This window comes from Labrus bergylta, chromosome 21 (genome assembly GCF_963930695.1).
Source record: "Labrus bergylta chromosome 21, fLabBer1.1, whole genome shotgun sequence".
Taxonomy (NCBI): domain Eukaryota; kingdom Metazoa; phylum Chordata; class Actinopteri; order Labriformes; family Labridae; genus Labrus; species Labrus bergylta.
The window spans coordinates 2,043,035-2,055,506 of record NC_089215.1 but is presented as its reverse complement, the minus strand read 5'-3'; the positions used below and the strand labels follow the sequence as shown (position 1 = coordinate 2,055,506).

The window sequence follows — 12,472 nt, the reverse complement described above, 5'->3', positions numbered from 1 at the left end:
TGTTTTAAGACATCAGTTGGAGAAATGCATTGAACGCTGGGAAAAATGGATTGTGTATGCACCTTGAATAGTAAGACATTATACCATGATGTATGTGTAAAAGAATACTTTGATCTTACCTGTAACACCCATGATGATCTCGTGTTCTTTGTACATGTAAATAAATGAATAAATAAAAAGTATAAAAAAGAGGACGAGGGCAAGCTTGAGATCTGAGTCATTAACCCCAAACACACAGAGCAGAGACAAAGCTGTGCTAATAACACAGTTTAACTCCAATGATGGTGTTGTTGCAGATGAATCACCGAGGGGAACGTCCCTTCTCCTGCCCTCACTGTGAGAAGACGTACAGCCTGAAGTGGGACCTGAAGGAGCACCTGGTGCTACACTCAGGGGAGAAGCCGTATGTCTGCCATCACTGTGGGAAAGCCTTCGCACGGCGGCCGTCCCTACGCATTCACCGCCTCCTGCACTGCAGCAGAGTGACCTACACTCAGACTCCAAAGGTAGGAGGAGGTATACACTGATATAGGTTCTGTCTGGACGTTCAGATGTATGCCAGTCCACCTGATGGAGTCACACTATTCCAAAGAGCTACGTGTGGAGGTTAAACACTGATATACATACATTATATGCATCAATGTGTACACAAAAGGAGAGAAGACGTGTGCATGCTGGAGAAAAATATTAACGTCAAAAGATTTAAAGTAATTATGACTCAACGTTCTAAAAGTTTGATTTTAGTGACAATAACCAGCCAGGGAGTCTTTATTAAAGATATGGAGCTTGAACTCACCCTGAGGTGCTGTATTGCTTCTAAAACAACCCACTGGTTTTACTCGATCCCGGTTATAACACGGATACTTAAAGATATCAATGAATTTTATTGATTGAAAAGTTCATTGGTTTCTTCCAGTATGAAGCCATATTGTGTTGGATTGCAAGTTGAGAAACCAGTCCACTTATCTTCCAAACTCTCCTGATGATGAAGCGCAGAGCTGTTTACTGCAATGTATTTTCATGATGAATCATTCGAGTCCATAACAGGCTCACGACATTGTTCGACATGTTCCAAAAATGCATTTAGTTAACAGTTTGAACAGAAGGTTTTTAAAATGACTGGGTTGCATGTTCCTCTCTCAGGTTCAGTGTCCGCTCTGTCCCAAGCTGCTGGCTAATGGCGGCTCTCTAAGGAACCACATGAAGCTGCACACAGGGGAGAAACCTCACAACTGTCAGCACTGTGGGAGGAGCTTCAGTCAGAAAGGTAACAAGCTTATTAGCAGACAGGTGAACTCAGATTTGCAAACTGTTGTGACGTGCAGCGACCAGCTGACTGACTCTGACTGTGTCTCAGGTAACCTGGAGTCTCACCTGAGGATCCACAGTGGAGAGAAGCCGTATCACTGCTCCGACTGCGATAAGAGTTTCTCTCAGAAGACCGAGCTTCGTCGTCACATGTTCTGTCACTCAGGGGGAGGAGGGTTCCTCTGCAGCTTCTGTGGAAAATCTCTGAGAGACCCCCCACAGCCTGAAGTCCCACGAGAGACTGCACACAGGAGAGAGACCACACCGCTGCCCTGTCTGTGGGAAAGGTCAGAACACCTTATATCAGGATAAAATAAATCTCACATTGTCTGATCAGATAATTATTCTGGAAGGAAGTTCCCTCTGAGCTGCAGACCTAAACAAGACAGAGCAAAAATAAGACATTCAAATTGAAATATATTAAAATATAAAATCAAACAGCGCTCTGAAGTCCCTGAATACAGAGTCTACCCTTCAGGACGGACACAGATTCACCTGCTGGTCATGACTAATCAAAATGGATCCTGCATAACAATCCATGCAAGGGGGGCCCCAATGGTCTAGAGTAGTGGTTCCCAAAGTGGGGGTCGGAAGCCCAAGGTGGGTCGCCAGCAACCAAGAGGGGGGTCGCAAGATGCCTTCCATAAAAGTATATCTTTTTACCATTTTTGTAAATATACAAAAGTAGTCCAGTGTCATATAAGACAGCATCATTAAGTGAAATGCAAATGAATGTTTTAATTCTTTTAGGCTGTTTTATTTTGTGTTACTAGTTTTTCGATTAGCTTTATTAGTGTGTGCGTGGCTGTTGCTACGTTATATACCTAACTAACCACCTTACAGAACAGTGGGGGGTCCCCAGTTTCTGTCACCCTTATTTTGGGGCTCACGACCTGAAAGGTTTGGGAACCCCTGGTCTAGAGTCAGGTAGTGCCCCATGTACAGAGGCTTTAGTCCTCCAAGTGGGCCACCTGGGTTCAATTCCAACCTGTGGTTCCTTTCACACATGTCATTCCTCACTCTCTCTCTCTCTCTCTCTCTCTCTCTCTCTCTCACTCTCTCAGGTTTCCTCCTCTATCCACTGTCCTATCAAATAGTTATAAAAAGTACAAAACTTAATTCTTAAAAACAAGCACAATCCATGCCAGACCGTCTTCTCAGGGATTTAGGATCATGCTTTTCTCCATTTGTGTCGGGAACAGCCCTAAGCTGCCCTGGAAACCCCTGTCAAGTGTGCTGTGGTGGTGAAACCCACCTCCAGTCTTTACACCTCAACACTTCATCTATTGTAATGAAGATGCCTCAGACATGCACATTCTCATGTATTCTTATTTGATTACTTACTTTTCGGGATTCTGTCTGTTTCCAGGCTACACAATGGCCACCAAACTGAGGAGACACATCAAAACTCCCCACGCTGCAAAGAAACCATTCAGTTGTCACTGTGGAGCCTCGTACACCGTGAGACAGAGTCTGCTCAGACACCAGGCACAGCACCCCGTAGATGGAGGGGCCAATAAAGAGAGGGCGGAGTCACAGGGAGGACCTCAGGAGGAGGGGAAGGGGGAGGGGTCACAGAAAGGAAACGGAGAGAACACTGACAGCAACAAGAGAGTGTATTTACGCTCTGGTCACCAGAAGCCAATCAGAGGACGACCCAAGAAGTACTCGCTCCCAGGGGAGAACAGGGCGGGGCAAGGGAAGAGGAGGAGGATTCAGGGAAAAGAAGATGCAGCAGAAAGAGAAGGAGAGAAGGAAGCTTTGGGTGATGTTGTCTACATCCTCTCAGAAGATCTGTCCTCGCAGAGTTCTGCCCCTCTGATGCTCACAACTGATAACTCGCTGCCAGGTGGGGCAGGATCAGTACTGGTGGAGGTGGTTATATCTGATGGGGCGGAGCAGTGCATTGTGGTCCAGGGGCAGCAGACGGTTGGAGAGCTGCTGATCCTTCAGGAGGAAAGGAGTGGAGTCTGCTCTGTGGCTCAGACAGTGGAGATAAACACGGGGTAACTGACACAGAGCGAAATCAGAGCATTATTTACAGAGCAGAGTGATACAGGAAAAATACTCTGTTACTGTTCTTCATTACAATCATTGTCAGCTAACTGCTGAGAGCTGTGATGTCCTACGGTTGATTCCTCCTGTTTGAGCTCTCAATGGAGACTGTTTTCCAGCTTACACCAAAGCCTGCTTACAAAGGTTAAGTGAAACTGGAGCGCAGAGAAGAGAAGTCAAGTGAATGTGATGTCTGTCAGCGACAGGGAGAACTATAAATATCTACAGCTAACTAAGTAACTAAGGTCATCTAAAACATTATTAAGACAAGTGACATCAGTTGGAGTAATTTTGTGAATTCTGTAGTGTAATTAATTTATTAAGATATTTGTAGTGACTATCTAATGTCTAAATTTCTTCTCTTGCCTTTAGTCACTTGGAAAGTTCTTGACGCGTAAAAAATAAACAAATGTCCAAAATTAAAGTACTTTCTGATGTTCCAGTTTATTGTCACATACTGTATGAAGCAGAGACAAACCGTGATGATGATATGATGAGTTGTTATTTCCGAGATTATACTGTTGGTTGTCGTAAACATTAATTGTAGTAATTAATGAACGAATCAATCTAATATCAGAATAGTGAATCCTTAAGAGCATTTTAATCATTAAATAAATACAAAGTTCTAAATGATTACGTATGAATTTATTACAGGAATTGTGAACAGTAATGCAGATTAATGAAGTAAATATCCAAGATTATACTTTCTATGATTTTAATAACGGTATTTGGATTTGAGTAAAGACAAACCGGGTGCAGGAAGGTCATTGGTGCAATGGTTGGTTTTACCAGTGCCAACTTTCTGATTATTTTGCTAGATTTGGAGAATGGATGGATCTTCAGTGTACATGGTTGGAGCTTTAAATCCCTATTGGATTGATGAGCTAGTTTACGAAGCTTATTGAAAAGTTTCAATGACATCAAGGTGACGTCGGCTGCTGTGTCAAAGAGAGCTTCGTGCTCAAGCTGATTTTTGAGGGTGGTTGACAAGTAGAACTTCCGGGCCACTCCTTTTTTGATTAGGTGACACAAGAACCGTTGGAAAAGCGGTTCACCTTGTGTGACTGCAAGGCCATTATTGAGAGATATTTCTGTTGAATTAGTGCTGACTCCTAGGACTGCATTGACATGGTCTATCTCGAGTTGTTGGTTCTCAGGTTCGTTGGACGCATCTGCTTGGAATGAGTAGACAGTAACGTTCCGATAAAGTTCTTCGTCCTCTGCTTCATTTTGCTGGTCTAGAGGAGGAGTCTTGGGGTCTACTAAGGCAACTGCAAGAAGATCAGCTTTGTTACTGTCCCTAGGGCGTCCATTGGGGAGGCGCCTGATAACTTCTAGCTATTCCTTTGAAAGGGGAGGAGTTTCTGTGCCATTGCTAACCTTTTCAAGTTTCATCAGAGGGGGTGACTTCTCATTTTCCCAGATTCGGTTGTTTGGGAAATCATGTCGCGTCACGAGTAAACCGGTGGTGTCTTGGGCGGGAGTGGTAGTTCTGATGCCACTCCTGTGCCCTATTGTCAAGGGTTTCATGGTTAACCCACTGTTTGGGTGGAAACCTAGCTCGGCAAGAGTCTTGAAAGTGTCGGTTTGAGTCTGACTGGCTTTGATCGCCGTGAGCGTTTGATGGTTTTTGAAAGTTGCAGCCTTCATTGGTTGGCCTGTCTTCAGGTTTGAAGGTGTTATGGAAAACACCTTTTGAAGTTTCTTCAAGCTTGAGGGGTGCATCTTTTGTGTTAATGCTTAGGACAGTGTTGGGCTCTGCCTTTTTAGCAGAGATTTGCTCTACCTCTTCAGGTCACGCAGTTCTCGACTGGAGAGGGTGCGTGGACAAGCAGAGACGCCAAGATGGTGGCTTGTGGCGTGGAGGTTTTGAGTGAAAAGTTCAAGTCCTCCTCCATCCTTGGTTCGTTTTTGTAACCACATTAAGCTTGTCTTAAGCGGTTGTAGAACTGCTGAGGAGACTCAGTTCTTTCTTGTTTGACTGCAAGAGCAGCAGCCTGCCCTGTCGGAGAAATATAGACTGACAACTCTTCTACCAAGGCTTGACAAAGCAAGTTGTAGTCATTGCTGACATGGTCGGGCTGATGCTCTATAAAGCAACTGGACGTTATCCTGACCAAGTATTTTTGTCATCAACTGTAGCACCTGGGAATTTTCGCAGGTGGTATTCGATGTCATTCAAGTACAGGCTTGTATCAAGACTGCCTTGGCTATGTTACAAGCTATTTTGTCCAGGTCTTGAAATGCGGGACCTGGAGGGGAATGGTGATTAATGGACGCAAGGGATCCTGGGTGGGGAGCTGGCTCCCCCCTGTTGTAAAGAACAGGCCCAGGACCTCGAGCCCAAGAGGATCATCCAGTGTGGCCAGAAAGCCGGATGGAGAGGACGTTTGCTTTAAAGGGTGGATGTCTTTATTTTTTTCAGAGAGAGACTCATTCCATTGTCTCTGATGGCAGCGATCTAGTTCAAGAGACAGTTATAATTCTCTTTGGACAACCGCTAGTTCTTCCTCTTTTATGTTTTTCTGTTGCTGAACATGGCTACCTAATCAAGGGCGTTGTCCAGCCTGGTCTAGAGGCTGCGCACATGTTGTTCATCCGCTTTCAGAATTCTGTTCTGGGCTTTTACCTGACTCGTCAGGGTGTTGAGCTCTTCTTGAGCCTCTATGAGGAGGCTGCCTGACCTGTCAAGATGTTTGATGGTTGCTGTGAGTTGATCCTTGATCAAATCTAACTTGTTTTCTTTCTTCTGAAGAGCTTTTTTGAGCTCAATCATCCTCCTCACCTTCTTCCTGTGTAAGGGTGCCTTTATTAGGGACTGGTCTTTCTCTTTAAGCTGCAGCTTGAGGGATTTATTCTCCTGCTTTAGTCGTGTTTGCCCTTGTGTTACTCGTTCTAACAGTTGGTGGGCATACTTTTCCTGGGCTGCCATGACAATGACCATTCTTTCTAACATCTAGTTTTTTTTTAATCTATGATAAGATTTCACATCATATCACGAAGGTGAGAGGGTTCAGTTTCTTTAACTTCAGCCATATAACCAGGTAACAAGGATTTAGTCATGTCCACCAAAACAGACGCTAGCTGTTCCATTAAGTCAGCTATGCTATCCTGTTCTGAAAGGTCAGAGGTCTCCATGTCTAGCTTTTGTCAAATGAGCAAGCAGAAATAAAAAAAAAATATATAATAATAAAAATCAAAATGAGTCAGCATTGAAAATGAAATAATTGATAATAATAAAAGAAAATGGTTAATGAGTTATAGCAAAAGTTCCAATCTGAGAGTGAAGGAATTAGTTTATACTGGCCAAAGCTTTTGAAAGCAGAGCAAAAAAATGAGTAAATTGTAAATGAAAATTGGGCAATCTCAATATTGAAAACAAATGGTATTGAAAGGGCTTTATAAAAGAAAACAAATTTTGGATGGAAAATCAGTCAAATTTTAATTTCTTTAGAAATTCAGGTTAAATCTGTAATAAGAAAAAGGAAATCTTTGAATTAAGATCACAATTGAGTGTTGCAAATGTGAATCAAAAATAAGATTTACTGTAGTTTCGATTAAATTTGGGATTGATTGTAAACAAAAGAAAATTTGGATTGTTTTAAAAATAACAGGTGTGAAAAATAACAATAATGATAATTTTGGTTGGAAATTACATTTTAAAGTCAGTATTACACTCTTAAATGTAATCCAGAATCGAAATTGAGACCTAAAATCCTTTATGTTCAATAAAGGGTGGGATAAGGCAAATGAGGTTCAATGTAAATTAGAGTTCAAGACCAATAAAAAAAAAATATTCCTATTCTAGGAAGAAGACCGGTCAATTTACTTCACAAATTATCTCGTCTTTATTCTGAAATCTCTGTGATTAGAAAACTGTCAGTATTTGCAAGGAACAGAAGGTTTAATATCTTTTCAAACTCAGTTAACCAAAACAACCACTAGTTTGGAGACAAGTGAGCCAAAACCTATTCACTCAAGACAGCTACAAAGTGAGTAGAGTCAGAGTAGAATCTAATGCTACGAGAAGAAGAACAACGGAAGTGCTGGCTGTGTTCGGACCTAACAAACACATAAGCACTCACATAAAACATCAGTGAATAGCAGAGTAGATTCATTAAGAAGCAGATTATCGTGGTGTATGAAAGAACATTATGAACTTGTTTGCTGTGAATTATTCAATGAGATTTGTTTGACTATTTGTCTGTGTTATTTATGATCAAAAGTTATTTCCTAGCCTCACATGGGGCACCATTATGTAGCATAATTAATTTATTAAGATATTAATATCCTAATTTTACCTCGGGTTAAATTAAAGGGGGGCACCACTTTCAAGCTTCTAAAGCCAAAAGAAAAAAAATAATTGTAGTTATCTCATATCAGAATAGTGAATCCTTAGGAGCATTTCAATCATTAAAGGGACACTTCACCCGTTGAAACATGACTCTGTATTGACATTGGGTCATATATGTAGTAGAAATGTGAAATACATTTTGAAGTTGGTGCCTTCTTGGCTGTGAAAAGGCAGAAACTGTCTTTTTGGCTCATGTGGATGAAAATCCCATGAGCCAAAATCTGGCTGCAAATCCCAGAATGCACAGCACCTCAGGCCACTCCCACTAAGGTCCTCGATTTCAGAATCAGAATCAGAAATACTTTATTAATCCCAGAGGGAAAATCAATCGATACAGTTTCTCCAAAATATACAGTATAGCAGTAGAAATACAGAAATAAAAACATTTACAGACATATTCACTTCAACACATGAGGACGTTTCCTCAACTGATTCAGAGATTTCTTCCAGAATTGATCTTGTACGTTCCTGTCAGAAAACAGACTCTATGTCTGTGTCCATAGACAAACAGTGAGAGCACCAACACTACCAGTCCGCCCCAGCTCGAGCCGGCCCGGGTGCCTCGTCCTCACTGCCGATGACAGGCAGGCCTTATGTCTCGGCTGCTGAACTGGTAGTGGCCAGCGGCGGCCAGCAATATAGCGATTCAGCCGCGAGATGGTTGCTGTTAACAGGCCGGTCTGGTGTTGTGGCGGCCCCGGCGGCTAGCAACAGCCCCGGTGGCCAGCGGCTGCAGCAGCCAAAACACAAGACCGGCCTGTCGTCAGCAGCCGTCTCACCACTATATTTATATTTTTTCGCCATTATCAGCTTTCTCCATAGAGCCTGTTAGCATAGCTTCCAAGCAATATGGCGGACGTTAAGTTTCAATTCTGGGAGTGAGTTCGAACCCACTGATCTGTGATTGATCTGTAGCTTCAGTGGTCGAAAATATGAGGAACTAGCGTTGTAGTTTCACACCGCTAACTGCAACAGTTTCCAGTGACGCAATATGACGATATTTGCGTCACTGGAAACTCCTTTTCAGACTCAGAAATACAGAACTTTCCAGTCTCAGGGGGAAATGAGGGCTGGAGGCACGACCATTCAAAAATACTACCAGGTTTCTAATGATACAAAGATTAATGCAAATGGGTGAAGTATCCCTTTAAATAAATACAGACAAAGTTCTAAATGATTACGTTTGACTTTAATACAGGAATTGTGAACAGTAATGCAGATTAATAGAGTAAATACCTAAGATTATACTTTCTATGATTTTAATAACGGTGAAATTTTTAACAAATGAAACAATAAACGGTTTGGTAATGATTTAATGAAAAATATGATTAGGAGAATTATGTAATCATGTAGAATTTTGTCTGTGTTTATTTAATGATTGAAATGCTCCTTAGGATTCACTATTCTGATATGAGATTGATTGATTAATTAACTACTACAGTTAAAGTTTATTTCTTATGTTAACCAGAAGTGGTGCCCTTAGTTTGAGGTATGATTAAGATTATTAATATCTTAATAAATTAATCTTCAATCATTTAACCTGATTCCTCTCAGTTCAATTCGCCATTTCAAGCCGCAATATTATTATTATTATTTTTCCCATACAAGTTAAAAACGTGAATTGGGCCTCTAGACTGGTCCTCCAGCAGTGGCCCCCACAAACAAATATTTTAATGTATCATACTTCAATTATCCAAACGAGTTCACATTGCGTTTGCATGTGGAAGCATGTCACGGTGGTTGCTCCTCATACACACACAGTCAGACATGCACCCACACAGCGCTGCTTTCTCCCGCTGGCTCAGCTGATCTTCTCTGTAACGCCTCTGTTACTACCTCTAAAGATGGCACTGAGGGGGATTACTAAGGTCCTCCATTACCCTCAGCGAGACTCATATTGAAGGTGATAAATCTCTCCATAATTCAGCTCTATATCCTGGCTCCCCCCTACCTATCTGAGCTCCTCCACCGGCACACTCCCACCTGCACCCCCAGGTTGCTGACGCAAACCTCAGGGGCAGGAGGATGATTGCAAGCGATTGTGAGAGCTTGGTCAGCATGGGTCAGCGATGGTCTGCACTTTGTAAGCCATGTGTGTTGTGTTTCTGTGTTGTCTGACCATGGCTGAATAAATCCTAAAATGATCCACAATCTGTTTCACGATTTCATCATGAAACATGTCCATCTACTACAGAAATAACCTCCACCTAACAACCTGATAACTGTCACTTTAACTTGACTTGCCACTTACTGCACAACATGTATGAATGTCCTGTATAGTTTTAAGTTTGGACTTAAATGAGTGTATGGTTTACTTAATACTTAGTAGTTAATAGTTGTAAATATGTAAAAGCCCTGAAAAAGGGGATATTTGAGTCAAGAAACAGGGGCACAAAACATTCCTCAGATCGTCTGTGACTGATTGCAACATATTCACACAGATAGATGACTATAAGCATTTAAACAAGCATAAACATATACAAACTGACAACAGAGTAGTAAGTAGTTTTCCCGCAGTAAGCATACTGAATAAAAACTTGTACCGTCTGTACCATCTGTACCGTGCTGTACTCAAGCACGATTGGCCACCCACTGCGCCATTCCCACGCTGGCTGGCACAGCCCGCGGTCACACTGGCCAGGACTAACCGTGCTTAAAAGCATGATTACCTCTTGTACATAACGTTATAATACAACACATGCACGCTTTATGTTATTATGAAGCGTGCTCAGTTTACAAACGGGCGGAGAGAGAGACAGAGAGCGAGAGAGAGAGAGAGAGAGAGAGAGAGAGAGAGAGAGAGAAAAAGAGACGCGCAGTCAAGTCCGCGTCTGCACATCAGAGAAAAACACAGAGAGCATGACAGCTACTTTATCATCAATCAATCAATTTTTATATGTATAACGTCAACTCATATCTCGAGACACTTTACAAAAAGCAGCTAAAATACCTTACTCTTTGTCTTTTAACATTACAAAAGAGCAGGTAAAAATACCTTACTCATGCTATATTACAAAGACCCGGCCTATCCATCATGAGCACTGGCAGACCGTCAACCAACAATCTCGAGGAGCCTAAGAGAGCTCAAGAGGTCCCAGGAAAGTAGATGGTTAGTGACTGAGATTTACAGATAGATACATGCAGTAATATGATGTATTGTATAGAGAGAGAGAGAGAGAGAGAGAGAGAGAGAGATAGAGAGAGAGAGATGCCAGTTCCCCTATAGCAGCATAACTAGGAGCTGGTCTACACCAGCACCAGCCCTAGGGTTAGGGTCATTTCGAGCTTTGTAAGTGAGAAGAAGGATCTTGAATTCTATTCTAGACTGTATAGGGAGCCAGTGCAGAGAAGCCAACACAGGAGTGATGTGGTCCCTTTTCCTAGTTCTAGTCAGTACACGAGCTGCAGCATTCTGGACTAGTTGAAGAGTCTTTAGAGACTTACCAGAGCACCCTGAAGAGAATTACAATAATCCAATCTGGAGGCAACAAATGCACGAACTAGTTTTTCTGCATCATTTTGCGACAGGATATTCCTGATCTTGGATATATTACGAAGGTGAAAATAGGCTATTTTTGAAATTTGCCTGATGTGAGAGCTAAAGGACATATCTTGATCAAATTAGAACTCCTAGATTCCTAACAGTGATGCTAGATGCCAGGCTGATGTCACTAAGGACAGTCAAATCACTAGAAAAAGTCTCTCTGAGGTTTTTAGGGCCTAGCACAATAACTTCAGTCTTGTTGAGTTCAGAAGCAAAACATTTCTGGTCATCCAGGTCCTAACGTCCTTAAGGCACATTTCTAGCTTACATAACTGACTGGTGCCATCGGGCTTCATTGATACATAAAGCTGAGTATCATCTGCATAACAATGAAAATGTATGGAGTGTTTCCTCATAATATTTCCCAGAGGAAGCATATATAATGTAAAGAGAATTGGTCCAAGCACTGAACCTTGTGGCACTCCATAGCAAACTTTAGTGTGCATAGAGGACTCATCATTAACATGTACAAACTGAGATCGGTCTGATAAGTAGGATTCAAACCAACTTAAAGCAGTCCCTGTAATTCCAAGTAAATGTTCTAGTCTGTATAATAGGATCTGATGGTCAATGGTGTCAAAAGCAGCACTAAGATCTGTTGGGGTTGTATCAGGTAAACTTTGGTTATATTCTTTAATAATTATATTTAATTATTAATAATATAAATAAAATATCATCAAACTATGTTTAATCTCGTTTTGGGGCACCATCCTGTACTCAGGGAAATATAACCAAAATATCACTCAAATCAGTCTCAAATTAGTTATTTAATTATTAATATTATTAATAATTAATAACTATATTTAATAAATTGAAGGCGTGAAATCCGTACACAAAGCCTTCGCACCCAGCCTATATCACAATGCAAATACACCAGTAATCACAAACAACTGCTCTCTTAAATTATAACAGAATTTATTTTAAACAAAACAACATCAATCCAAAATCAATGAATTTAATCAAACAAATAACTCTTATAAACTAATCTAAGCAACAAACATTATCAAGCAGGGCTTGTGGATGAGGTGTAAATGTGTGTGTGTGTGTGTGTGTGTGTGTGTGTGTGTGTGTGTGTGTGTGTGTGTGTGTCTGTGTCTGTGGATGAAAGAGAGAGAGAAGGGGCAAGAGGGGGAGATTGCTTCGTCCCACGTGGTCGCCCTTCCGATGGCGCACACATAACAAAGACCTAATGTGGCCTTAATGTCTAAAAG

General features: G+C 41.6%; 1 protein-coding gene across 1 annotated transcript; it reads left to right on the top strand.

The window, feature by feature from the left end:
- The first annotated feature begins 281 nt into the window (after nucleotides 1-281).
- Nucleotides 282-3,695, top strand: LOC136177309 (zinc finger protein 408-like). The gene is given in 4 exon segments (XM_065949968.1): nucleotides 282-506; nucleotides 1,144-1,521; nucleotides 1,523-1,595; nucleotides 2,678-3,695. Coding segments are annotated over 4 exon segments (1,317 nt in total). The 3' UTR covers nucleotides 3,319-3,695.
- Nucleotides 3,696-12,472: the final 8,777 nt, after the last annotated feature.